The sequence below is a fragment of the Pongo abelii genome, chromosome 1 (assembly GCF_028885655.2).
Source record: "Pongo abelii isolate AG06213 chromosome 1, NHGRI_mPonAbe1-v2.0_pri, whole genome shotgun sequence".
Lineage (NCBI taxonomy): Eukaryota > Metazoa > Chordata > Mammalia > Primates > Hominidae > Pongo > Pongo abelii.
Genome location: NC_071985.2, coordinates 165,049,760 through 165,074,432, shown reverse-complemented (window position 1 = coordinate 165,074,432; position 24,673 = coordinate 165,049,760). Strand labels below are relative to the sequence as shown.

Below are 24,673 nucleotides of genomic sequence, written 5' to 3'. Positions count from 1 at the left end.
CTCACGCCTGGAATCCCAGCACTTGGGAGGCTGAGGCAGGCAGATTGCTTGAGCCCAGGAGTTCTAGACCAGCCTGGGCAACATGCAGAAACCCCATCTCTACAAAAAATACAAAAAGTAGCCAGGAATGGTGGCTGTAATCCCAGCTACTTGGGAGGCTGAGGTGGAAGCATTGCTTGAGCCTGGGAGGTGGAGGCTGCAGTGAGCCAAGACTGTGCCACTGCACTTCAGCCTGGGCAACAAGGTGAGACCCTGTCTCTGAATGAATGAATGAATGAATGACTCAGAACTATAAGAAAACCTGCTAACCTCTCCACATTGTCCCGAGCCCATTAATTTCCCAGCTGTTTTGTGGCCTGAAGCCTCTGGCCACCACAGAAACCAAGATTTGCCAGACAATGGTTCCTCCCAGTTCAAGCATGGCAGATTTTCAGAAGTTTTTTGCAAAAGCAAAGTACGTGGTCGTCATTTCAGGGGCTGATGTTATTGCGGTAAGTGGGGTTCCATCCTTCAGACAAGCCGGAGGTCATGGGGAAAATGTCACCCCAGGCCCTGGCAGCTCCTGGGCCTCTGCCCACGCTTTTCCTGGTGCGGGAGCTCCCCACTGCGGGTGGGAGGTCAGGCCGAGCAGGAGCCCAGCCCTGCACCTCACCACCACCCAATATGACGCCCTGCTGGGTGGACAGGGCCGCTGGGGCATGATCATGACAGAACATCCATGGACGACACCCAGGGCTGGCGCCAAGAACCTTCTGGAAATCCACCGTAGCTTATGTTAAACTCCATGTACCTCTTGAGGAGTCGTGTCTGAGAATTATGAGAGTCGGTTGGTCCACCTTTGTGAGGAGAAGGTGCTCCAGGACCTGGAACTCAAGATGCCAGAATCCCAGTTGAGAAACTTGCCAGGTGTGAGAGGCAGAGAGCAGGGGCTTGCCACAACCTCACGCCCTGTGGTTTGGCAAAAACTTGGATCCTGCCTTTCTGGAGGAGGTTGACAGACAGCTCACCCTTGTGACTATGTCTAGTGGCACACCCCCTGTGGTGTACCCCGCAGCTGTGTTTGCCCACCAGATGTCTGCCAAGGGAGTGCCAGTGACCGAATTTAATATGGAGACCACCCCAGCCATGAGCAGATTCAGGTTTCATTTCCAGGGACCCTATGGTAGGATGCTTCCTGAAGCCCTTGCTGGTCATGAAAATGAAACTGTTTCTTAAGCATCCTGGGAAGAAAGAAATTCTAGTATATCTAAGTATGTCTAGGTGGCGAGCTGCATATTGGATGATCCAAAAATATTCTGATTCCCTGGCTGGAATCCAACCTGTTGATAAGTGTTTAAGGCTCAGAAGTAGCAAGAGCAAAGGTATTTAGAAGTCAGAGAACTGTAAAGTTAATGCATGTTATTTGATTTGAACTGAAACATGAGACCTTTGATGTATTTAGTTGGTTATTGGGAGGGAAAAATATTGTAATTAGATTGTCTTAAAAAATGTAATTATTCTATTTTTCCTATTTGGGCAAATATAGAAGTAGAGGGGTAAAATCCTGTTATTCAGCACAAGTTTTAATGGAAAATAAAATCATTCTCAACTACCTACTTATATAAAGATGTTACCCCAGGAACAAAAATTCTTTTTTTAACTATTACTTATAACATTAAAAACATGTTCTTCCCTTTCTCAAGGTTAGTATTTGCCACTTGAATTTTAATAATCCCTTTGCTCACCTATTAGGAGCAACAATAAATGCAATACATTTTGAAGGAGAATTATCCTGGAGAATAACCAAGGCAGAGTATTTTCTTTTAGAAGTAGATTTACTCCATTAGGTACTTCAGCAAAGAATTGGGTTTTAGGAAAAGAATTCATAAAAAGCTATATGGTAGAACCATTTGGGTATTTTCCAAGTGGTTGAGAATAATTGCTATGAAAATGAATAGGGACATTTTAAAATAATTATTTAAAAAGGAGCCACTGAATAGATTTTCTAAGCTTGAAACTCTCTATAGTACCATGAAATCATGTTTATGGCCGGGCATGGTGGCTCACGCCTGTAATCCCAGCACTTTGGGAGGCCAAGGCGGGCGGATCACGAGGTCAGGAGATTGAGACCATCCTGGCTAACAGGGTGAAACCCCGTCTCTACTAAAAATACAAAAAATCAGCCGGGCGTGGTGGCGGGCACCTGTAGTCCCAGCTACTCGGAGGCTGAGGCAGGAGAATGGCGTGAACCCGGGAGGCGGAGCTTGCAGTGAGCCGAGATAGCGCCACTGCACTCCAGCCTGGGCGAAAGAGCGAGACTCCGTCTCAAAAAAAAAAAAAAAAAAAAAGAAAAGAAATCATGTTTATGATTCCTTCTCAACAATGTGCTTCTCCTCTAGAAACACATACATTGTTCAACAGATATTTGTTCAATAATATTTTGTGGGGAAAAAAAATCACTAGATTAAGAGCCTCCCCTGAACCTCTCCCAAGTTAAAAAAAAAAAAAAAAAACCTCTCAAAAGCAAGGATATGTATACTTTATTCCCTCGCTCAAAAAATTATGTTCAAATATAAAATTAATCTCTTTAAAAACTCCCTTATGGGGGAGTCTCTCAAATATCATTCCTCCCCTTGTCTTTCATTCTGCTTCCTATTGCCTATATCCAGTATTTCAGAATATAGGAAGAGGCAGAAGGCAGAGGCTTCCTTTTCACCTGCTTCCTCTGAGGCAGCAACACTGTGACCATTTTCCTCAAAGATGCCTGGAGTTCTTCTGGATGTCAGTCCAGGGAAGACACAAAACAGCTCTGCATTGCAGAGACCTCCCTAAAACACCTCCCTCCCATACTGGATAATTTCAACATGGCAAGAACATCCATGTGTGAAGTTCTTATTGGAAACTTTTAACAGATATGGTTTAAATTTTAATACAATGGGCAATGTTTTGTTTTCTGGTGAGACAAATTCTTACAACTGATTGCATGCAGGAAAAGCTTTATTAAGTTAAGAAGCTGTTACACTTTTACAAACTGCTATGCAGAATACTCAAACATTTTGAAATGACATGGGAAACTACTAACATCTTTAGTGAAAGAGTTCCACTTTCACAATTTTCTCTGCTCCCACACCCCTAATGATCAGCTATAGCATATTCATTTTTTTATTTAGTATATGTCACGCAGCAATTTATCAAAAGCTTTTGTTGTGAAAACAATTAAATACACAATTAAAAGATATGATTAAACACTTACAGGATGTGAAATGTTTAAAGGTAATACACAATAATAGGGTTACCAAAAGGACACCTTCCAATTTTTCTTTCTATTCATTTTGATATTTTGTTCTTTTCAAAACATTTTCTCTCATTAAATTCATTACTAAAGGCCTTACTTTAAAATACATCATGCTACTTTTTGTTCTCCTCTTCAAACGCCAATGTTTTAACAATTTGAATTCTCTGGCCTGGGAAAAAGAAAAGTTATCCACTTACAAGGTATATTTATTGACAATATGGATGTTACAGTCCAAACAACAGCACAAAATCAACCATGTACATGTAACACAGTGAAATGAGTCCACGTTTTCTACACGCTACAGGATAGGAAGAGCTGGCTCTTAAGGCTCAGGGCTCACATGATTATGCACTTGTCAAGCAGCTTCTCAGTGGTGCTGGGCATCTGGGATTTCTTCTCGGGCTCCTGGAGGCCGGTGGTGGGCTTTTTCTTGTAATTCAGCAGCATGTGGAACAGCTCCTGCACATTCACATCGGTCTTGGCTGAGATCTCCATGAAGGCGCAATTCCACTCCATCGCACAGGTGGCACCATCATTCAGGGCCACCTCCCGGTGGGTGTCATCACTTTTATTGCCCACCAGCACGATGGGGAACTTATGCAGGTTGTTACCTTTGATCTTGCAGATCAGCTCATAGAAGGCCTTCAGCTCTTCCAGGGTTTCCTTCTTGGTGACTGAGTAGACCAGGACGAAGGCGTGGCCCCGGGCTATAACGTGGCGCTGCAGAGCGCGGTTGCCGTCGCCACTCTTGCTGTCGGTGATGTGCAGGGAAAGCACACCGTGGCTGCAGCCCAGCAACTGGCAGTAGGTATTTTCAATGGTCGGCAGGTACTCATGACGGAAGTTGCCGCTCGCCCACTTGTGCAGCAGCGTACTTTTCCCCACACCAGCGGTGCCGACTACCACGACGCGGTAATCTCTGATCTTCCTGTGGGGCTTGAAGGCGCGGAGGATAAGCAGGGCGGGCAGAAGCCGCAACCGCTTCAGCAGCTTCTGTTCCTTGGAGCCAAAGCTGGCGTTACCCATCGTTGGGATTCGGAGGGGAGATACGTGCACAAGTTCTCCCACACTTAGCTGGCAGCAGGAGACCCCTAGGAAGAAAGTGAGACGGTAAGAGATGGTAGTGGTAACCTACAATGTTGTCAGATCACGTCAGCCTGGCCAGCTGCTCCACTAGGACTCTGGAGAGAGTCCACCCTGTGACGTAAAGGGGCGCACACAGCGAGAAGAAAATTCCCAGGCACACAGTTCAGCCTGCTAGACCGAGGGACCAGCAGGTGATATATATTAAACAGACATGGTGGTTTGCTTTTTACCATCTAGAAAGTGCAACAATACTACCTTTTGTTTTCTTTCCTTAAACTGTTTTATTAAATTCTCACTACACCCCTACAAGAAACACTTCCTCTCATTTCCTCGCTTGTAAAATTAAGATTTTAATTGAAGAGGACTGAACAGTCAAAGAGAAACAGATGAGGGAATTTTCCCCACTCTATGGGGCTGAATGCCAAGGTGACATTTAGAGTGACACCGCCGCCCTGGTTAAAGCTACAGAGTCGTCAGTACAGGGGAAAGGAGGGGTTTTTGGCATTAGTGGTGTGGGATGTAGACAGGGGAGGTACCTGCAGTCAGCGCAGCCCCAGAAGAGGCATGGGGAGCACCTTTGCTCTGAGCATGCTGTCACCATGTGCCACCAAGAGCTGAGGGAGGGGTCTTAGTTCATGAATCCTTAGTCACAATGACAGTGGAGTTGAAAAAAAAAAAAAAAAAAATATATATATATATATATATATATATATATATATGAACCTTTCTTTTCAGGATCTCATCTCTGCTTAGAAAAGATTGTAAATATTGAATGAGTTTTTCTACAGAACAGTGGTTTTTCTTTTGCCATGGCTACTACCTTTAACAAAGTACTTTTAATTCAGCCTTATGGAAATAGAGGAAATTTCAGGATTTGAACAGTCAATGAACTTCTTGAGTTCAGGAATAAACATAGTAGATTATGTTTGTAAGAAACTTTTCTCATAGGTATATCCTAAATACCAGACAGCTGCCCAGGGGGACTGCTTCAGAAGCATCCTAGGTCAGATGGAAAAAGTTCTAGGCACCGTCCAGACAGACCACATAGCTGGCCTCTGGACAGAGGCAGGAGTAGTACAAGGCAATGTCATTCCTGTGGCACTAAGTATAGACATTTATACATGTTTTTAGGTGATGATGGTCCTTAAAATGCACTTCTCTTCAGGTACAGCTACGATTGTGTCATGTACAATACCAGAAAGAGAAGACAGGCTTTTTGTGAATAGCACACTCCGTATATAAACTAGCCTTTCTTGCTGGCTGCGTAGTTGAACACATACTGTCCCAGTACTGGGGAAAAGGACCCTTTTTAGAATGTTCAAGTCCCATGAGAGTAATATGTCCATATTAGAGTTTTGGTGGTGGTTTTTTTTTTTTTTGAGTCAGGGTCTTGCTCTGTCCCTCAGGTTGGAGTGCAGTCATGCGATCGTGGCTCACTGCAGCCTCAACCTCCTGGGATCAATCAATCCTCTCACCTCAGCCTCCCGAGTAGCTAGGACTACAGACAAGTGACACTATGCCCAGCTAATTTTCTTATTTTTTGTAGGGACAGGGTTTTGCTATGTTGTCCAGGCTGGTCTTGAACTCCTGTGTTCAAGTGATCCTCCTGCATCAGCCTCCCAGTGTTGGGATTACAGGTGTGACACAACATACCCACCCCATATTAGAGTTTTCATTTGAAAAAAAAAAATGTTGTTGCTGGTTGTTATATCTTCAGACTTACTTGCTTCTAATTCTAGTCTGGCTTCTTTAAGATAGTGTGATTCTAAGAGTGTTCTAAACTTAAGTGGCAAAATTTAAGTAGATGATTTTATATTCTTGATTAAAGGGGGCCAGGGAGGTTAATACAATAAATATTTGAAATTGATATAAAATAAATACATACATATATCTAAACCATTCATTTTTGCAGCTTTCAGGTAAAATCTAGCACTTTGTTCTAGTCTATGAGATGTGGTTAGTTGATATCATCTAATATTAAGTAATGACATCAGCTATCCGAATCCTGGGCACAATTCCTTTAGCAATGATGACCTTTAATAGAATTTAGCTTAAAAAACTAGGAGATTTCTGCTACAGTGATGCAATCTTTCACATCTTATTTATTAACAAAACCCAACAATCCAGCTTTCCTCAGGTCTTCACGCACTAAGAGTTCTCTAGTCACAGAAATCCTAGCCTTCTCTGCACTGTCCACAACTATTATAAACTCCATGTTAGTATCAAGAGTTCCTGTAAAGACCAAATATCTCTTGGCCACCAACATCCCACATTAGGAAATGTGCATTACTAATTACTCTGTTTTACATTACTTCCTGCTCTAGGGGATGTATGTACAAATTCATTCATAGAAAATTGGTAAAGCAGACGGGCGCGGTGGCTCATGCCTGTAATTCCAGCACTTTGGAAAGTCAAGGTGGGAGGATCGCTTAAGCACAGGAGTTCAAGACCTGCCTGGGTAACATAGGGAGACCCCCTTCTCTATCAAAAAGAAAATAAAAGAAAAAGAAAATTGGTAAAGGACACACGTGATAACTGAAGTTTCCAGATGTGAAGAGAATTCTCATTCTCAGGCAGTGGACCCCCCTCCCCTCCACACTCCTTCCACCTTCCCAGGCCACCTGGCCTCAGGCTGAGGGGGAGGTGAAAGCTTCCAGGAACCAGAGGGCGTCCAAACCCAGCGGCCGTGCCGAGCTCAAGGTCCCGCCGCTGCTGCTGCGGCACCAGCCTGGCTCATGGACATCACCACGCACCTGCAGGATCAGGTTTCTCTCTGGTGGCTGTGGCGGCAGCTACCCTCCTCGCCCATTTCAATCTTACTTTCACACTACATGACTCCACTATTATTTGTTGAACACTAGCTACCTAAGCAGCTGTAATAGTGGACACTGTGTCAACCTTTAAGCTCGCACACTTACCAAACCTCGTTCTTCTATATTAAAAAGTGCTAGCTTCCCAACGGGACTATCCGAAGTGCAGTTGCAGGACCTGCCCGGAGCCCGCAGGGCTGCGGGTGGCTCTTGCGTAATCGCGCCAAGAAAGACCTGGTGCCAGTTTCAGGGACAACTCGCCCATAAACTTCTACTGCGCAATAGCATCTGCTGCTTTGTCTGGCACTTGTTGTTTTCAAGTACCCCTAAAAAAGCGAAAGAAAGACTTACCTTTCTCGGAGGCACGAACCAAGCAGCCTAGAAGACAAATGCGCTGCTCGCAGAGACTGCCGCGCAACCAACTGGACACCCCGAGAACTCACTCCTCCGCGGTTTTATATTCCGACTTGCGCACAGGAGCGGGGTGCGGGGGCGCAGGGAGTGTGGATAACAGGCATAGATTCCGCTTGCGCGATGCGTGGTGAGAAACCAGCCGTAAGGGGCTGGCCCAACGCAGAGCGGCCCGAGGTCCGCTTGGCATCTACAACAATCGAGGGGCTAGTCCAGAAGTTCAAGGTGGGGTTACAGGTTGGGGAGAAACTGTTGAAGTGTGGACTTTTTCTCACCTGTTGGAATAAGCTTCAGGCAAAACTTTGCCAACAAAAACCGGTCCAACTGATTTTTGACGAAAGTCCAAAAGCAGTTTAATGCAGGAAAGATAATCTTTTCCACAAGTGATACTGAAAAGATAGGACATCTATAGATTCCTCCTCGCCAAAAAAAAAAAAAAAAAACTCTTAAATAAAAATTAAGTGGCTAGATATAACTGTGACGCGTAAAATTACAAACCGGTTTTAAAAAACAACAAACTATTGTCTAAGGCTAGGCAAAAGGTTCTTAAATTGACATTAGTGGCATGACCGGTAAAAAGAAATTTTGATGAATTAGACCCCATAAATTTAAAACTTTTGCTTTGTGAAAGACCCTGTAACGATACTGAAAAGGTTTACCTAGGAGAAAATATTTACAAGCCACATATCTGGCATACAACCAGTATCTAGAATATGTAAATAACTCAAAAATCAATTATTCTTAAAAATCCAATTAGAAAATAGTCAGAAGAAATGAACGGACATTTCACTGAAGATATGCAGATGGCAAATAACCATATGAAAACCTTTAATGTCATTAGCCATTAGAGAAATGGGAATACGAGGCTTTCGTTGTTCCTCGCCTCCCACTAGGGCGGGTTGAGGGTCTGGCTCCAGTAGCCCCGGGTGCCTCTCACTCCTTGGGGGCACTGCTACTATCCTGGCAGAACCCTTGCCGAACCCTCGCAGGACGCCCCATCGGGTCCGCCAGCAGCTAGGAAGCCCGATTGTGTCGTTCCTTTTTCCCTCTGCGCCTCCCACCGCCAGTCCCTCTTCCAAATGCGCCTGCGTCTGCCCTCCACATCTCCGAGCTCCGTCTGGCTTCTTTCTCCCTTGCCTGTGAGCGCCTGGTGGCGGATGCACTGAAAGCTGCGCACCACCGCCTACCGAGCGTTTTGGGGAGTGTGTGGAAGTTGTTGGCAGCAGGTTTTGACAGCAGTACCCCATGGGCCTAGTCGTTGGCGGTAACACCTGCTTTTGTGTGCCCCAGCCAGCTGAGGCCAGAGTGTGTGGTGTGGGCCGCTGGTACTGCTCTTCCGCCACTATAATCCCTCCCCCTACCAGGTACCTGGTGCGTAGAAGTCTAAGGACCTGTGAGGTCTAGCCTGACGCCTGTAATCCTAGAGAATAAGGAGGTTGAGGCCAGGAGTTAGAGACCAGCCTGGGCAACATGAGGAGAACTTGTCTCTAAAAAAAATTTAGCCCCTTGTGGTGGCGGCCGCCTGTAGTCCCAGCTATTTGGGAGGCTGACGTGGGAGGATCACTTGAGCCTCCCACATCAAGGAGATCGAGGCTGCAGTGAGCCATGATCACAGCCACTGTACTCCAATCTGAGCAACAAAGTGAGAACCTGTCTCAAAACAAACAAATTCCAACCTGATTCTGGTATAGCATCACATGACAGGTAGCAGCCTTAAAGGAGATCAAAGTATTTTACCCCAAAATATATTTCTGACATATGGAATGGTCCTGTGCAAAGCTATCTTTTGCGAGGGAAATTTGCGTTCTGTGGAGAATCTCCTTCCCTTTCCAGGTCTTTCCCTGATCCGGGAGAGACTTAACTAAGAGTCTGACACCGTTTAAGGTCATTTACCTTTTGAGGTACATATGCCATCTATTCTTTCTGAAGCATATTACAGGCTTCACATATGTAACAAGAAACCCTGGCTTCCACAACCTGCCTCCTGCCACCACTGGCCAAACCCTTCCTCCTCCAAAATGTACCAGCTTTCCAGGTCAAACTAATGTATACCTTACATGAATTGACTGATGTTTTTGCTTGTATCTTCTGTCTTCCTAAAATGTATAAAAGAAAACTATAGTCCAAACACCTTGGACACATGTTCTCAGGACCTCCTGATGCTGTGTCACAGGCCATGGTCACTCATATTTGGCTCAGAATAAACCTCTAAATATTTTACAGAGTTTGGCTTTTTTCATTGGGTTTCCCCACTCATTTTATTAGCATTAGCTCATACTCTTTCTGTCCAATCATGTTTCTACATGGCTGTCTATATTTTGTTAATCCTAAGTTAAAAATAGACAATTTCCTCTATATGCTTGGGTCATCATTCTGCAGGCTCCCATGTATACATATTAAATACATTTGTATGCTTTTTCTCCAATTAATCTGCCTTTTGCAGGTTGATTTTTCCGTGAGCCTTCACTGAAGTTTCCCTTTGGCCCCTACACTGGTAATTAACTCAAACTGTTTTACCAAAATATGATTCATAGCCTTTATCTCATTTTGCCAGAAAAATAATTTGGATCCAACTGTTTTCTATAAACCAGCAAGTTTATACGTTTTACCATCTCACAACTAAAATTCTAAAATAAAAGCTAGAAGACCTTTATGTGTATATTTGTTTAAATATATTTACACATATGTACATGTATTATGTTATATGTTATGTCTACGTAATAAAATTCAGTGTAGTAGGCCAAAAATCCCTTAAGAAATGTTAATCTGATTGGTTTAAATAGATGGGCACTCATACAAAAATATAGTAATTAACCTAATTTTTTTAGTTCATGTGACTTAATCTTTAAAAAAGTAATTGGTTTTAAAATTGTTGATAAAATAAAATTAAAAATGTCTTTCTAATTGTCAATATATATTTTTGCCTGTGTTTACTGGTGTGGGGGCTATGGCTCTCAGCCCCCCAAAGATTTGCTGGAAAATCACTGACATGGGCCAGATTGATTAGTAAGAGAAAAGACATACAAATGTATTTAATGTTTATACACAGGAGCTTTCAGAATAAAGACCCAACTTCTCAATGAGTTATAGAAGCTTATACACTAGTCTTGAAATTACAGAAAGGATGGGGGGCTTGGATTCTGGTAAAACAGATTATGGGAGGAGAAGAGGAATTTATTGAGGGGCAATGAATGATTGGTGAGAGAATGATTGGATTGAGGAACAGATATTAACTTGTAAATAGTTTTCTTTGGAATTTAAATAATCCTTGGAGGCAGTCATTGTACTTCTATAAAGGTCTGCTTGGGTGTGGTCACATCTGGGTCTTCTTTTCTTTAACAGATGAGATAACAGGAGGAGGAGAATCAACAATTGCTCTCCTTGGTGGGTCTGGTTGTTAGGCAGATAAAGGAACTTCAGCTTCTTTGGGAAGGATGGTGGGGGTAGAGGAAAAGTCAGAGAGACCTTGAGGCTTCTTTAGTTTAGCGTGTCAAATACCATGTTTTAGTGTATCAGTTTCTGAGCACCAGCACTGGTCAGTTTTATATTTGCCTATGCCTAAAGCAAAGTGATATTTGTTTATGCAATTCTTTGATAAATAAGATTAATTTAACATTATTTAACAAAAACAGCTGTGGCTGGGTAGTGACTCCCACCTGTAATGCCAAAACTTGGAGAGGCCAAGGTGGGAGGATCACTTGAGCCCAGGAGTTTGAGACCAGCCTGGGCAACATAACAAGACCCTATCTCCACAAAAAAGTTTAAAAATTAGCCAGGCATGTGCCTGTGATCCCAGCTACTCTTAAGGCTAAGGAGGGAGGATCCCTTGAGCCCAGAGTTCAAGGCTAGAGTGAGCTATGATCACACCACTGCACTCTAGCCTGGGCAACAGAGTGAGCCTTTGCCTCTAAGGAAAAAAAGAAAAGTTGTATTTTCTGAGTTATCTACAGATACCCATGTATTCAACTTTATGGCTGTTATGTGGGTAAACACCTCATGTTAACAGGCTATATAATTATTTAATAAAAAAAAACTTGAAATAATGACCAGCTCCATCTAATATCTCAATTTTTGTAAGAAATCTAGGTATAATTGTTAAAAAATAAATTACCTGTAAATGAAATAAATGTTTATAAATGAACTCATGTAATTTAAAGTCTGAAAATTTATGTTAAATTAAATCATATGTACAAAATAAATGTCTGTATCATAGTCAGATAAGATAAAATAATTGGTTATCCCACATTTTAAAAAAAAGAAAAATTATAGGACTAAGAGGTAGGGGTTAGGAAAATAAAAGGTCTAAAGTTGAAGAGGACTTATAAAGGATGAGCTAATAAAAGAAGTTTTATGTGTTATTGACTTGGCTGGAATTAAAAACAAATTGTGTGTTTTTCTAAAAATTAAACGTTGTCGGGTAGGGGGCTGGGGGATGGGCACTGATACAGAACCAGAGTCTGGTTCCTTATATTTAAAACCACAAAATTTCTTGAAGTATTGATCTGATTTTAATAAAATTTTAAGGGGTTTTGATTTTTAAATTTATAATCTGTTTTTAAACAGGTATCTTCTCCTTGACATCTATTTAATTTTCCTAGTTTTGGGTTAAAAATGTTGTCTTCTTGATTTAAAGTGGTATTTTCATTCCTTGAGGTAAAGTTTTTTTTTTTTTATTTCTCAAATTCATATTGCAGAAGTTCATCTTTTGCAGTTTCTTGCTGTACATGATCTGCAGGTCAATATGTCATTTCCTTCAGGTTTTTCTCCCCTGGAGAAGGCCTGAGATGATCATTCTCCTCTTTGACTTTTTCTGGTTCTAACATTGCTGTTTTGGCCTGACATTGGAATATTTATCTTGAAGGCCTAGAAAAGCAGCTTTTTTCTCCAGTATAACTTAATTTTGTGCTCTTGGCTTTTCTTGATATGTCTGAATTGTTCCATATAACCCAGGAAAGTTACTGTGGTAAGTAACAGCATGCTGTTACTAAGAACCATGTATTTCCCTGCTCAAGGTACTAGTTTTCTTGTTTATATTCCTCTATAATATAGTGTATACTTATAACCTTGGACATATTCTTCCTGTGTTTCATGACATTCAAGTACGCTTTTCATCAGGTTCAACTTCCAGATTATCGGAATGAGCTTCCCATAATGAAAAACAATCACACTGAAGAGGGCTTTCTTTACGTTTTTGGTAGCAAGTCTAAGAAACAAAGATTTTGTGTTTTAGCAAACTAACTTTCTATGTTACCTTTATTAGGCTTTTGATTACTTAGAAAAATTGAGTTTTAAAAAGGTTAAGGTTTCTAAATCCATGTGACTTTCTTATTGCTTTTGAAGTCTTTTGATTATGACACTGGTTAAATGAATAACTGTTATTCCACAGCAACCTGTGATTCTGTTTTGAACCTTTTAACATCTTTGACAAATGTCTCCCAGGTCAAATCCTATTTTAAGTCTTTTTGACCTAAAATTAACTTTGAGATTTTTCATTTAGGCTCCTGGAAAACCTTAAAAGATGTATTTCTCATTTTGTAGCGATGACTAGGCTTATTTGGTGAATTGTATAAAAACATCGTCAAATAAGTGATACTAGATTTTCTTTTAGTTACATTTATGAACATGTTGACATGAATGTTTCAAAAATTAGATACATTCATAAAAATTGAGTATGTTATCACAGTCATAATTCTAACATAACCTTTTGTTCAAATTATACTCATCATCCCTTTTGTAGAGCTGAACATTCTCTGCTATAATTCAACCCAGTCATAAAATGTTACCCAATGGCTACAAAAGGACTCAAGACTCAACCAGTTTCCCACACGGTTTTTTGATTTCTTCAGTTGGTTACCTTCAACAGTAGGTTCATGGTTTAGCACCAGTATTTAGACCAGACTGATTATATTAGTGGGTTTTTTTGTGTGTGTGTTATGATTTTTAAACTTTTTTTTATTACTTGACTAGTCTTTGTAAAGCCAGCTCTCCCAACAAGATAATGTTAGCCCAGCAAGATGATTGACTAGACATAGCCAGGTAGAACAGCTTCTACCAAGGGACAGAGACAGCTGGTATACTCCTAACAGATCTGCAGAGGGAAGGCTGTCCCTACAACTTCCCTCCAAAAGTGGATGTAGGGAAGACACAGAAGCTGGGCTGAAGTGGGGAGAAACCTGGGAATACTCTATGGGGCTACCATGCACCTGGACTCTTTCCTTGACCCCAGTGGCTCTGAGGGCATGGGTGAGTCGAACTTGCAAGGAGCAACCCGTTCTTGCCATAGGCCTCTGGAACCCTACCAGGAGGAGACCTCTCAACCACCATGGTCACTGGAGTTGGCAGGAAGGGCTACTTAGAGAAGTAGTAGGGGCAGCAAGTGAGCTGATGTGGAGCACAGAGGGTTTGGAGCAGGAACATCTGTAGTGGAGCATGGCCAGGGACACCCATCCCCCTTGGATCAACTTACTTCCATAGGAGACTTTAGCCCCAGGGGAACTGTTGGTCCTGAACTCTGTAGGGCGATCTTGCCCATCAGTTGGGGCTGGTCCAACCTAAGCACCCCTTGCTCTGCTGGCCTCCCCAAAGGCCCTAGCCTAGCCACACCTGCTTGCAGGGCAACCTCAGGTGCGTGGGGGCCCACATCATAGTTTTGTGCTGGCGGACTGTGCCTGAGTGGCAGAAAGCTCTAGCTGGGTGGCCCTCACAGCCCACACACTCCCTCCCCACATTTCAGCTTCCCTGAGGCCCACAGCAAGTCCCAACATTGCTTCGCGGGTGCATATCTTTGCAGGCAGGTTTTGCTTTCCTTGCCCTGCCATCTCACCAGTGTGTGTGCACCTTACCCTGCCACTGCTGCACGAGAGTGCAGTAGTCTGACCATCTCTCACTGCTGACCATCATTGCAGATGGAGCCTTGATGAGCACAGAGCCAACTCCGCCCCGACGGTGCCCTGCCCTTGCACTAACACTGCTGTGGGAGTGAAACTAGGTTCAGAGAACAACAGATCTCTCCCTGGCCTGAGCAATTATTCCTGCTTGTGGGGCACAGAGAAAGCTCACAGACCTGTACCTGCCAGCATCCAGCCCCCAAGCCAACACCACAACCAGTGCAGCCATGCACACCCTCACCAGCAGGGGCCCCTACTCCCCCTAGCTGCATTGCCTCCACCACTGTGGTGAACACCCTCAGGGAGGCAGGCACCCTAGTACCCTGCCACAGTTGCCACTACCACTGTTGCTGGTACCTGTGAATGAGAATGGATCCCACTATCACTGCACTACAAATGCTTTGGTTGACACTGTGGGCAGCAAGCCACCCAGGTGCCAAGGCAAGAGACTGAGGGCACGAGCTGTTCCAGTATAATAAAATATATAAAATAAGAATAGTTATACTAGATATAGATCTTAGATATGATTATATATGAATATCATTAATCATTAGTTTGTAGTAATTATTCTTTATTCCAATATTATAATAATCCTCACTCTACAATCATAACCTACGAAAAACCAGGCCATACAGAGATAGGTGCTGAGGAGACATAGTGAGAAGTGATCAGAAGACAAGAGTGTGAGCCTTCTGTTATGCCCAGACAGGGCCACTAGAGGGCACCTTGGTCTAGTGGTAACGCCGGCATCTGGGACAACGCCCGTTGCCAAGTGGACCGTGGTCTAGCGGTAGCGTTAGTGTCAAGGAAAAACACCTGCTACTTAGCAGACAAGGAAAGGAAGTCTCTCTTTCCCTGGTGGAGTTTAGAGAAGACTCTACTCCTCCACCTCTTGTGGAGGGCCTGACATTAGTCAGGCCCACCTGCAGTTATCTGGAGGCCTAACCGTCTCCCTGTGATGCTTTGCTTCAGTGGTCATGCTCCTAGTCTGCCTTCATGTTCCATCCTGTACACCTGGCTCTGCCTTTTAGATAGCAGTAGCAAATTAGTGAAAGTACTAAAAGTCTCTGATAAGCAGAAATAATGGTGTAAGCTGTCTCTCTCTTTCTCCTCTCTCTGCCTAGGCTGCCAGGCAGGGAAGGGCCCCTGTTCAGTGGACACGTGACCCACATGGCCTTACCTATCATTGGAGATGGCTCACACTCCTTATCCTGCCCCTTTGTCTTGTATCCAATAATTATCAGTGCAGCCTGGCATTCGGGGCCACTACCAGTCTCCGCATCTTGGTGGTAGTGGTCCCCCGGGCCCAGTTATCTTTTCTTTTATCTCTTTGTCTTTTGTCTTTATTTCTACGATCTCTCATCTCATGGGGGGAAACCCACTGACTCTGTGGGGCTGGACCCTACAGACACTACCCACTGGAATGTAGTGACCAGTGGTCTCAGAGTCTGGGAGCACCTTGACCACCCCCCCGCCCCAATCCCACTGCAGTGGGTTTCTAACTTTGAGGAGCCAGAAAATGAAGTCGGAGCCCAACACAAGTCCCCCAGATTAGAACACATAGTACAGGAATTGGGAGCTGAGCCTCAGCTCTGTAAAATCTTCCAGAAATGAAGCCAGTCAGCTGAATCTGCCTTATACTATGAGCAAACCCTCAAGGACATCAAATAGAATAAAAGATAAAAAAAAATTCAAAGGTCAGCAGCCTCAAGGATTGAAAGAACATAAGCCCACAAGGATAAGAAAGAACCAGCATAAGAACCCTGACAATTCAAAAAGCCAGAGTGCTTTCTTTCCTCCAAATTACCTCATCACCTCTCAAGCAAGGGTTCAGAACCAGATTAGATGGTTGATATGACACAAATAGAATTCAGAACATGGATAGGAATGAAGATTACTGAGCTACAGGAATATGTTGAAACAGTCCAAGGGAGCTAAAAGTGATGATAAAACAATGCAGAAGCTGACAGACAAAACAGCCAGTATAAAAAAGAATGTAGCCAACCTGATAGTGCTAAAAAACACACCACAAGAATTTCATAATGCAATGACAACTATTAATAGCAGAACAGACCAAACAGTGGGAAAAAAAATCTCAGAACTCAAAGACTGGTTTTCTGAAACAAGAGAGTCAGACATGAGTAGAAAAAAAAAATGAAGAGGAGGGAACAAAACCTCCGAGAAATACGGGATTATGTAGAGATCAAATCTACAACACATTGGTGTCCCTGAAAGAGAAGGGGAGAATGAAACCAACTTGGAAAAAATATATCAGGATATCATCCACAGAACTTCCCCAACCTAGCTAGAGAGGCCAACATTCAAATTCAGAGAACCCCCAGTAAGATACTTCACAAAAGGATCATCCCCAAGACAAATATTCATGAGATTCTCCAAGGTCAAAATAAAAGAAAATGTTAAAGGCTGTTAGACAGAAAGGTCAGGTCAACTACAAAGGGAAGCCTACCAGATTAACAGTGGACCTCTCAGCAGAAACCCTATAAACCAGAAGAGATTGGGGGCCAGTATTAAACATTCTTGAAGGAAAGAAATTCCAACCCAGAATTTCATATCCAGAAACTAAGCTTCATAAGTGTAGGAAAAATAAGATCCTTTCAGACAAGTAAATGCTGAGGGAATTTGTTACCACCAGACCTGCCTTACAAGAACTCCTAAAGGAAGTACTAAATATGGAAAGGAAAGGCTGTTACCAGCCACAACGAAACACACTGAAGTACACAGACCAGTGACACTGTAAAGGAACCACAAACAAATCTGCAAAATAACCAGCTAATATCATGATGACAGGAGCAAATCCACATGTATCAATAGTAACCTTGAATGTAAATGTGTTAGATGCCCCAATTAAAAGGCACAGTGTGGCAAGCTAGATAAAGAACCAAGATGTACTTGTATGCTGTCTTCAAGAGACCCATCTCACATGCAATTACACACATAGGCTCAAAATAGAGAGATGAAGAAAAATCTATCAAGCAAATGGAAAACAGAAAAAAAGCAGGGATTGCAATTATACTTTCAGACAAACAGACTTTAAACCAACAAAAATTTTAAAAAGACAAAGAAGGGCATTAATGGTAAAGGGTTCAATTCAACAAGAAGACCTGACTATCCTAAATATAGGAGGAGGACCCAGATTCATAAAACAAATTCTTAACTTTAAAGATATTTACACTCCCATACAATAATAGTTTTGGAGAATTTAACACCTCATTGACAATATTAGACCATCGAGACAGAAAATTAACTAAGATGTTCAGGACCTGAACTCAGCACTGGATCAAATGAACCTGCTGACATCAACAGAACTCTCCACACAACAACAATAGAATATACATTTTTCTCATCACCACATGGCAAATACTCTAAAATCAATCACATAATCAGAAGTAAAACACTCCTCAGCCAATGCAAAATAACTGAAATAATAACAAACAATCTCTTGGACCACAGTGCAATCAAATTAGAAATTAAGACTAAGAAATTCACTCAAAACCATAGAATCATGGAAATTTAATAACCTGCTCCTGAATGACTTTTGGGTAAATAATGGAATTAAGGCAGAAACCAATAAATTCTTTGAAAATAATGAGAACAAAGACATAACATACCAGACTCTCTGGAACACAGCTAAGGCAGTGTTGACAGGGAAATGTATAGCACTAAATGCCCACATCAAAAAGTTAGAAAGCTCTCAAGTTAACAACCTAATATCACAATTAAAGAACTTGAGAACCAAGTGAAAACTAACCTCAAAGCTAGCAGAAGACAAGGAATAACCAAAAATTAGAGCCAGACTGAAGGAGATTGAGACACAAAAAACCATTCAAAAGATCACCAAATCCAGGAGCTGATTTTTTTTGAAAAAAATACTAAAATAGATAGACCACTAGCTAGAATAATAAATAAGAAAAGAGAGAAGATCCAGATAAACACAATCAGAAATGACAAGGAGGATATTACCACTAACTGTACAGAAATACAAATAACCATCGGAGAATGTTATGAACAATCTTATGCAAATAAACTAGAAAATCTAGAAGAAATGGTTGAATTCCTGGATGCATACACCCTCCCAAGACTGAGCCAGTAAGAAATTGAATCCCTGAACAGACCAATAACAAGCTCTGAAATTGAGTCAGTAATAAATAGCCCACCAACCAAGAAAAAGCCCAGGACCAGATGGAATCACAGCTAAATTCTGCCAGATGCACAAAGAAGAGCTGGTATCATTCCTGCTGAAACTATTTCAAAAAATTGAGGAAGAGTAACTCCTCTCTAACTCATTGTATGAGGCCAGCATTATCCTGATACCAAAACCTGGCAGAGACATAACCAAAAAGAAAAATAATAATAAAAATAAATTAAAAAAAAAACTTCATGCCTGTATCCTTGATGAATATAGATGAAAAAATCTTCTACTAAGTAATGGCAAACAGAATACAGTAGCACATCAAAAAGCTTATTCACCACGATCAAGTAGGCTTTATCCCTGGAAAATCAATAAATATGATTCACCACATAAAGAGAACTGAAACCAAAAACTACATGACCATCTCAATAGATTCAGAAAAGACTTTCAGTAAGATTCAACTCCCTTTCATGTTAAAAACCTCAATAAACTAGGCATTGAAGGAACATACCTCAAAATAATAAGGACCATCTCCAAAATCCCACAGCCAACATCTTACTGAAGGGGCAAAAGCTGTAAGCATTCCCCTTGAAATGCGGAACAAGACAAGGATGCCCTTTCTTACCATTCTTATTCAACATAGTACTGGAAATACCAGTGGGAACAATCACAAAAGAGAAAGAAATAAAAGGCATCCAAATACGAAGAGAGGAAGTCAAACTATCCCTGTTTGTAGACAATGTAATCCTATATCCAGACAATCTTATAGTGTTGGCCCAAAAGCTTCTTAATCTGATAAACAACCTCAGCAAAGTCTCAGGATACAAAAATCAATGTGCAAAAATTACTAGCATTCCTGTGCAGCAACAACAGTCAAGCTGAAAACCAAATCAGGAATGTGATCCCATTCACAACTGCCATAAAATAAAATAAAATAAAAACCTAGAAATGCAACTAACCAGATATGTGAAAGATCTCTACAATGAAAACTACAAAACACTGCTGAAAGGAATCAGAAATAACACAAACAAATGGAAAAACATTCCATACTCATGGATAGACTCAATATTGTTAAAACAGTCATACTGCCCAAAGCAATTTATAGATTCAATGCTACTTCTATTAAACTACCAATGACATTTTTCACAGAACTAGAAAAAAACTATTTTAAAATTCATATAGAACCCAGAAAGATCTCAAATAGCCAACACAATCCTAAGAAAAAGAACAAAGCTGGAGGCATTACACTATCCAACTTCAAACTATACTATAGTTGGGCAAAAGTATACTATAGGGCTACAGTAAACAAAACAGCATGGTACTGGTACAAACACATACGCACAGAACAATGAAACAGAATAGAGAGCCCAGAAATAAGGCTGCATATCTACAACTATCTGATGTTCAACAAGCTGACAAAAACAAGCAATGGGGAAAGAACTCCCTATTTAATAAATGGTGCTTGGATCACTGGCTAGCCATATGCAGAAGATTGAAACTAGAATCTTTCCTTATACCATATGCAAAAATCAACTCAAGATGGATTAAAGACAATTTTAAAATCTAAAATTATAAAAATCCTGGAAGACAACATAGGCAATACCATTCTGGACATAGGGATGGGCAAAGATTTCATGATGAAGATGCCAAAAGTAACTCCAACAAAAACAAAATTGACCAATGGGACCAAATTAAACTAAAGAGCTTCTGCACAGCAAAAGAAACTATCAATAGAGTGAACAGACAACCTACAAAATGGGAAAACATTTTTTGCAAACTATGCATCTGACAAAGGTCTAACATCCAGCTTCTAGAAATAACTTAAATATATAAAAGAAAAACAAACAACCCCACTAAAAAGTGGGCAAAGGACATGAATAGACACTTTTCAAAGAAGACATATATGTGGCCAATAAGCATATGAAAAAAAGCTCATCAGTGATCATTAGAGAAATGCAAATCAAAACCACAACAAGATACCATCTTACACCAGCTAGAATGGCTATTACTAAAAAGTCAAAACATAACAGATGCTGGCAAGGTTGTAGAGAAAAAGGAACGTTTATACACTGTTGGTGGGAGTGTAAATTAGTTCAACCATTGTGGAAAACAAGACAGTATGGTGCTTCCTCAAAGACCTAAAGGCAGAACTACCATTCAGCTCAGCAATCTCATTACTGGGTGTATGCCCAAAGGAATATAATCATTCTCTCATAAAAACATATATGTACATGTATGTTCACTGCAGCACTATTCACAATAGCACAGACATGCAATCTACCTAAATGCCAATCAATGGTATACTGGATAAAATGTAGCACACATATACCATAGAATACTATGCAGCCATAAAACAGAATGAGGTTGTGTCCTTTGCAGGAACATGGATGGAGATGGAGGCCATTATCCTTCATGAACTAATGCAGGAACAGAAAACCAAATACAACATGATCTCACTTATAAGTGGAAGCTAAATGATGAGAACACATGGACATTTAGAGGAGAACAACACACACCAGGGCCTATTGGAGGGTAGAGGATGGAGGAGGGAGAGGATCAGGAAAAGTAACTGATGGATATTAGGCATAATACCTCAGTGATGAAATAATCTGTACAACAAATTCCCATGACACAAGTTTACCTATATACAAACCTGCACATGTACCCCTGAACTTAAAAGTTAAATTTAAAAATATTTTTAGAAGATAATGTTAGCCCAACACTTCAAGGTGATTGCTGTTGTCCATGGTATTGATAAGAGGAAACTTAATACTTTCCAGAGAAACCTGCCCTGAGAAAATTTTTCCTTCTGGACTTTTTGTTATTCAAATGTGGCCCAAGTCCCTGACATAGACCCTCATGCCTTCTTTCCAACATGGGACAGAGACAACCAGGACAGGCTTATCCCAGCACTGAGAAACAATTAAGCCAAATTCAAGATGATTGATCAGTGATGCTTTCAGAGAAAGATCTTGATCAAAAGAAGAAAATGGGAAATTGATCACACCAGTTGGGTCAATTTCGTCATACCCAACTAAATCATATTCAAGGGATCGAAGGGGAAAATCACTCAGAACATATAACATTGCTCCAAGAATGTAATTTTCTGAAATCTTGGCTTATGAAACTGCCAGTTGTAGCCTGAAGCCAGTTTTATCTAATAGCTACTGAAACATCTTGCTGAAATGCTAGACTAGGTTTATCCACCACCATCACTCACCAATCAGTACTTGCCAGCTCCCTAAAAACTGTTACTAGTGCCAATGAACTTTCTTTCAAAATAATATAAAACATTTCTCCTTTTTGTGGAAACTCCAACCTTTTTTTGCCTTCACACAAAAAAGACTGAAGATCAACCAGTCTGTATGTATGTCCCAAATTGTAATTCTTACTTCCCTAATAAAACATTTTGAATTTAGAGATTTGTCTCTATATTTTATTTGACTTCAACATATTCATATTATGGGATACTACTCAGGAATAAAAAAGAATTATTGATATATGAAACTACTTAGATGAAATACAAAAAATTATGCTGGGTGAAAAAAGCCAATCATGAAATATACTGTATGATTCTATCTTTGTAGCAATCTTGAAATGACAAAATTATAGAAATCGTGCATTATTAGTAGTTGCCAAGGGTCAAGGATGAAGGAGGCATGGGAGGAATGTGGATATGTTTGTAAAATAGCAATATGAGAAATTATTGTGTTGAGAGAACTGTTCTGTATCTTGAATGTGGTTGTAGGGATACAAACCTACACACATGGTAAAATTCCATAGAATTAAGTACATACACAAATGAATACAAGTAAAACTATCTGAATAAGATCAGTGGGCTGTATCGATTTTAATATTCTGGTTGTAACATTGACTGTAATTTTGCAAGATATTACCATCAGGGAAACTGAGCAAAAGTTACCTGGGAGCTCTCTGTATTATTTCCTACAACTGCATGTGAATCTTCAATTATCTAAAAATTTTTTAAAAGGTAAATTTTAGAAAGCACTTGCAAAAAAAATAAAAACAGCCCAACTCTGATGGCTGTCCATTGCCTACAGAATTAAAGTTCAAACTCTTTAGCTTCATACTCCCTGTTCCCTGCAAACCGACTTTAAATTCCCTTTCGAATCTTACCTTCCAAAAGCCTTGTGCACAAACTGGCTATTCTTGGGAGGTCCTTGTGGCAGCTTGACCACTCAGCTTATGCATTCCTACTGCCCTGCTCCCTTCCCCACCCCCATCTTCATCTCCTCATCCACTTACCCCAATCCTACTCTCCTTCAAGCCTCGCCTCTAAATGGCACCTTCAGCTGGAAAGAGCTTCTCCCTCCTCGGAGCTCCCACCTTGTATTGCAGTTATGTGTGTATTGTTTCATGTTCTCTACAAAGCAATGAGCTTTTCTTGGACAAGATTGAAATTCATTTATCTCTGATCCCCTCATGCTAGTAAGTGCCAGCATGTGTCACTCAGAGGCAGCCAAGATAGTGGGGAACATACATTCCACCCAGAGGGGTAGAGATCTCTGAAGGAAAGCCAGCTTTGGATCTGGCCTGACTTCCTCTCCAGGCCCGGTTCCACCACTTCTTTACAGTTTGGCCTTTGACTCTATCCTAAGTTTCCACAATTGATAATAGCAGTGTGTGAAAAAAACACCTTCCTCAATACCTAGCACATAGTAGACACTCAGAAAGTGCAGCTGGAGTTTGGGGACTTGGTTTCCAGTTCGTGTTTGGTCACATACTAATTATATAGGCTTAAGCAAACAACTTGTTTTCTTTTTACATTCAGTTTCTCTGCCTGTAGAATGGGCACAAAATATTTATGTCTGAAGTAAGATTGAGTTATCTGTGTAAAAGTACTTTAGAAATGTTAGAGGACAATATTCAAGGAGAGTACTGATTGTGGAGTATGAATGAGCTAACAGTCACTTGAGTGTTGACCACAAGCCAGGCACTGCTCTAACAATTTTACATGTGTTAACTATTTAAATCTTACTATGATTGTGTGAGGTGGAGACCACTGCTATCCCTATTTTATAAATGATGAGACTGGGCATAGAAAGGTTAACTAAGTGGCAGAAACCAGGAGGGGCTAGCTAGCTCCAGGTGTAGAGCATTTTACACCATGCTGCCTTTCTATTAGGTGTTGTTGAAAGGGCGTTGTTGGACCTTCATAATTATAATTTTGGAAATCTGTTTCTTTTCATTTCCTACATGGGTCTCCTTACAAACACCTTTGCTTAAGCTCTATAGAAAACTAACGGCAGTTGTATTTCTCACCCTTCACAACCAGTTAAGTATCTTATTTACAATTTTTGACTTCCTGGATCTGGGTTACTTAAGAATCCCTTCCCTAATCCCGTTCAAGTGTCTTCTACTCCCTCCAAGTCTGTTCCCAACCTGTCTGCTTTCGCCTAGCACCCAGCTGCTCCAAATAGCTCCTCATTGGTAGAGATATTATCTCCTACTTCTTAGAGAAAGGAAGCCACCAGACAAAACTCACCAGCTCCTGGGCCACGCACATTCTTGGGCATTTTCTCTTTCCTTAGTCCATGGCTAATAGCTTCATCTGAGCCATGGATTGTTTTTCAATATGTAGTCCTAGTATCACCTGTATTGGAATCACCAGGGATGCTTGCTAAACCACCCAGCTCCAGTCTACAGAATCAGAATCTGGAGGTGGGGCCTGAAGCTGGGTGGGAGGGGTGTCTGGATTTTAATAAGCCCCCTCAGGTGACTCCGATACAGAGGCAAGTTTGAGGCAGCTCCTTTAGAACCTTGCTTAATCAATCATCTCTTTTCTAACCTACCACTCTCTCTGTCAATTAGATTCTTTCTCCTAGCCTGTAAATATACTCAGGTCTCAACTATTCTAATAAGAAAAAATGTTACATCATGGGGTTGTGGTGATGAACAGTGTTAACATACATAAAGCCAACAGCACTAGTACATACAGTACATATGTTGGCTATCTTTTTTTCTTAAATTTTTTTTTAGTTAACTAAAGCCCATAGTTTATTCAGATTTCCTCAGTTTTTACCTAATGTTTTTT

At 41.2% G+C, this 24,673-nt stretch overlaps 1 protein-coding gene across 3 annotated transcripts; it reads right to left on the bottom strand.

The window, feature by feature from the left end:
• Positions 1-2,958: 2,958 nt before the first annotated feature.
• Positions 2,959-7,995, bottom strand: DIRAS3 (DIRAS family GTPase 3). 3 transcript variants are annotated; one of them, XM_009249158.3, is made up of 2 exons: positions 7,522-7,995; positions 2,959-4,365 (listed from the first exon to the last, which is right to left on the bottom strand). In XM_009249158.3, the coding sequence occupies exon 2, from the start codon at positions 4,298-4,300 to the stop codon at positions 3,611-3,613; it is 690 nt and encodes a 229-aa protein (XP_009247433.1). In that variant the 5' UTR covers positions 4,301-4,365; positions 7,522-7,995; the 3' UTR covers positions 2,959-3,610. The 3 variants fall into 3 exon arrangements, with proteins under 3 accessions (XP_009247433.1, XP_009247438.1, XP_063567975.1); XM_009249163.4 differs by having other exon boundaries at positions 7,857-7,995; XM_063711905.1 differs by lacking the exon at positions 7,522-7,995 and adding an exon at positions 4,897-5,020.
• Between the last annotated feature and the right edge of the window lie 16,678 nt (positions 7,996-24,673).

Bases quoted from the DNA above. Each gene is read 5' to 3' on its own strand.
- DIRAS3 (XM_009249158.3), bottom strand. From the start codon at position 4,300: ATGGGTAACGCCAGCTTTGGCTCCAAGGAACAGAAGCTGCTGAAGCGG.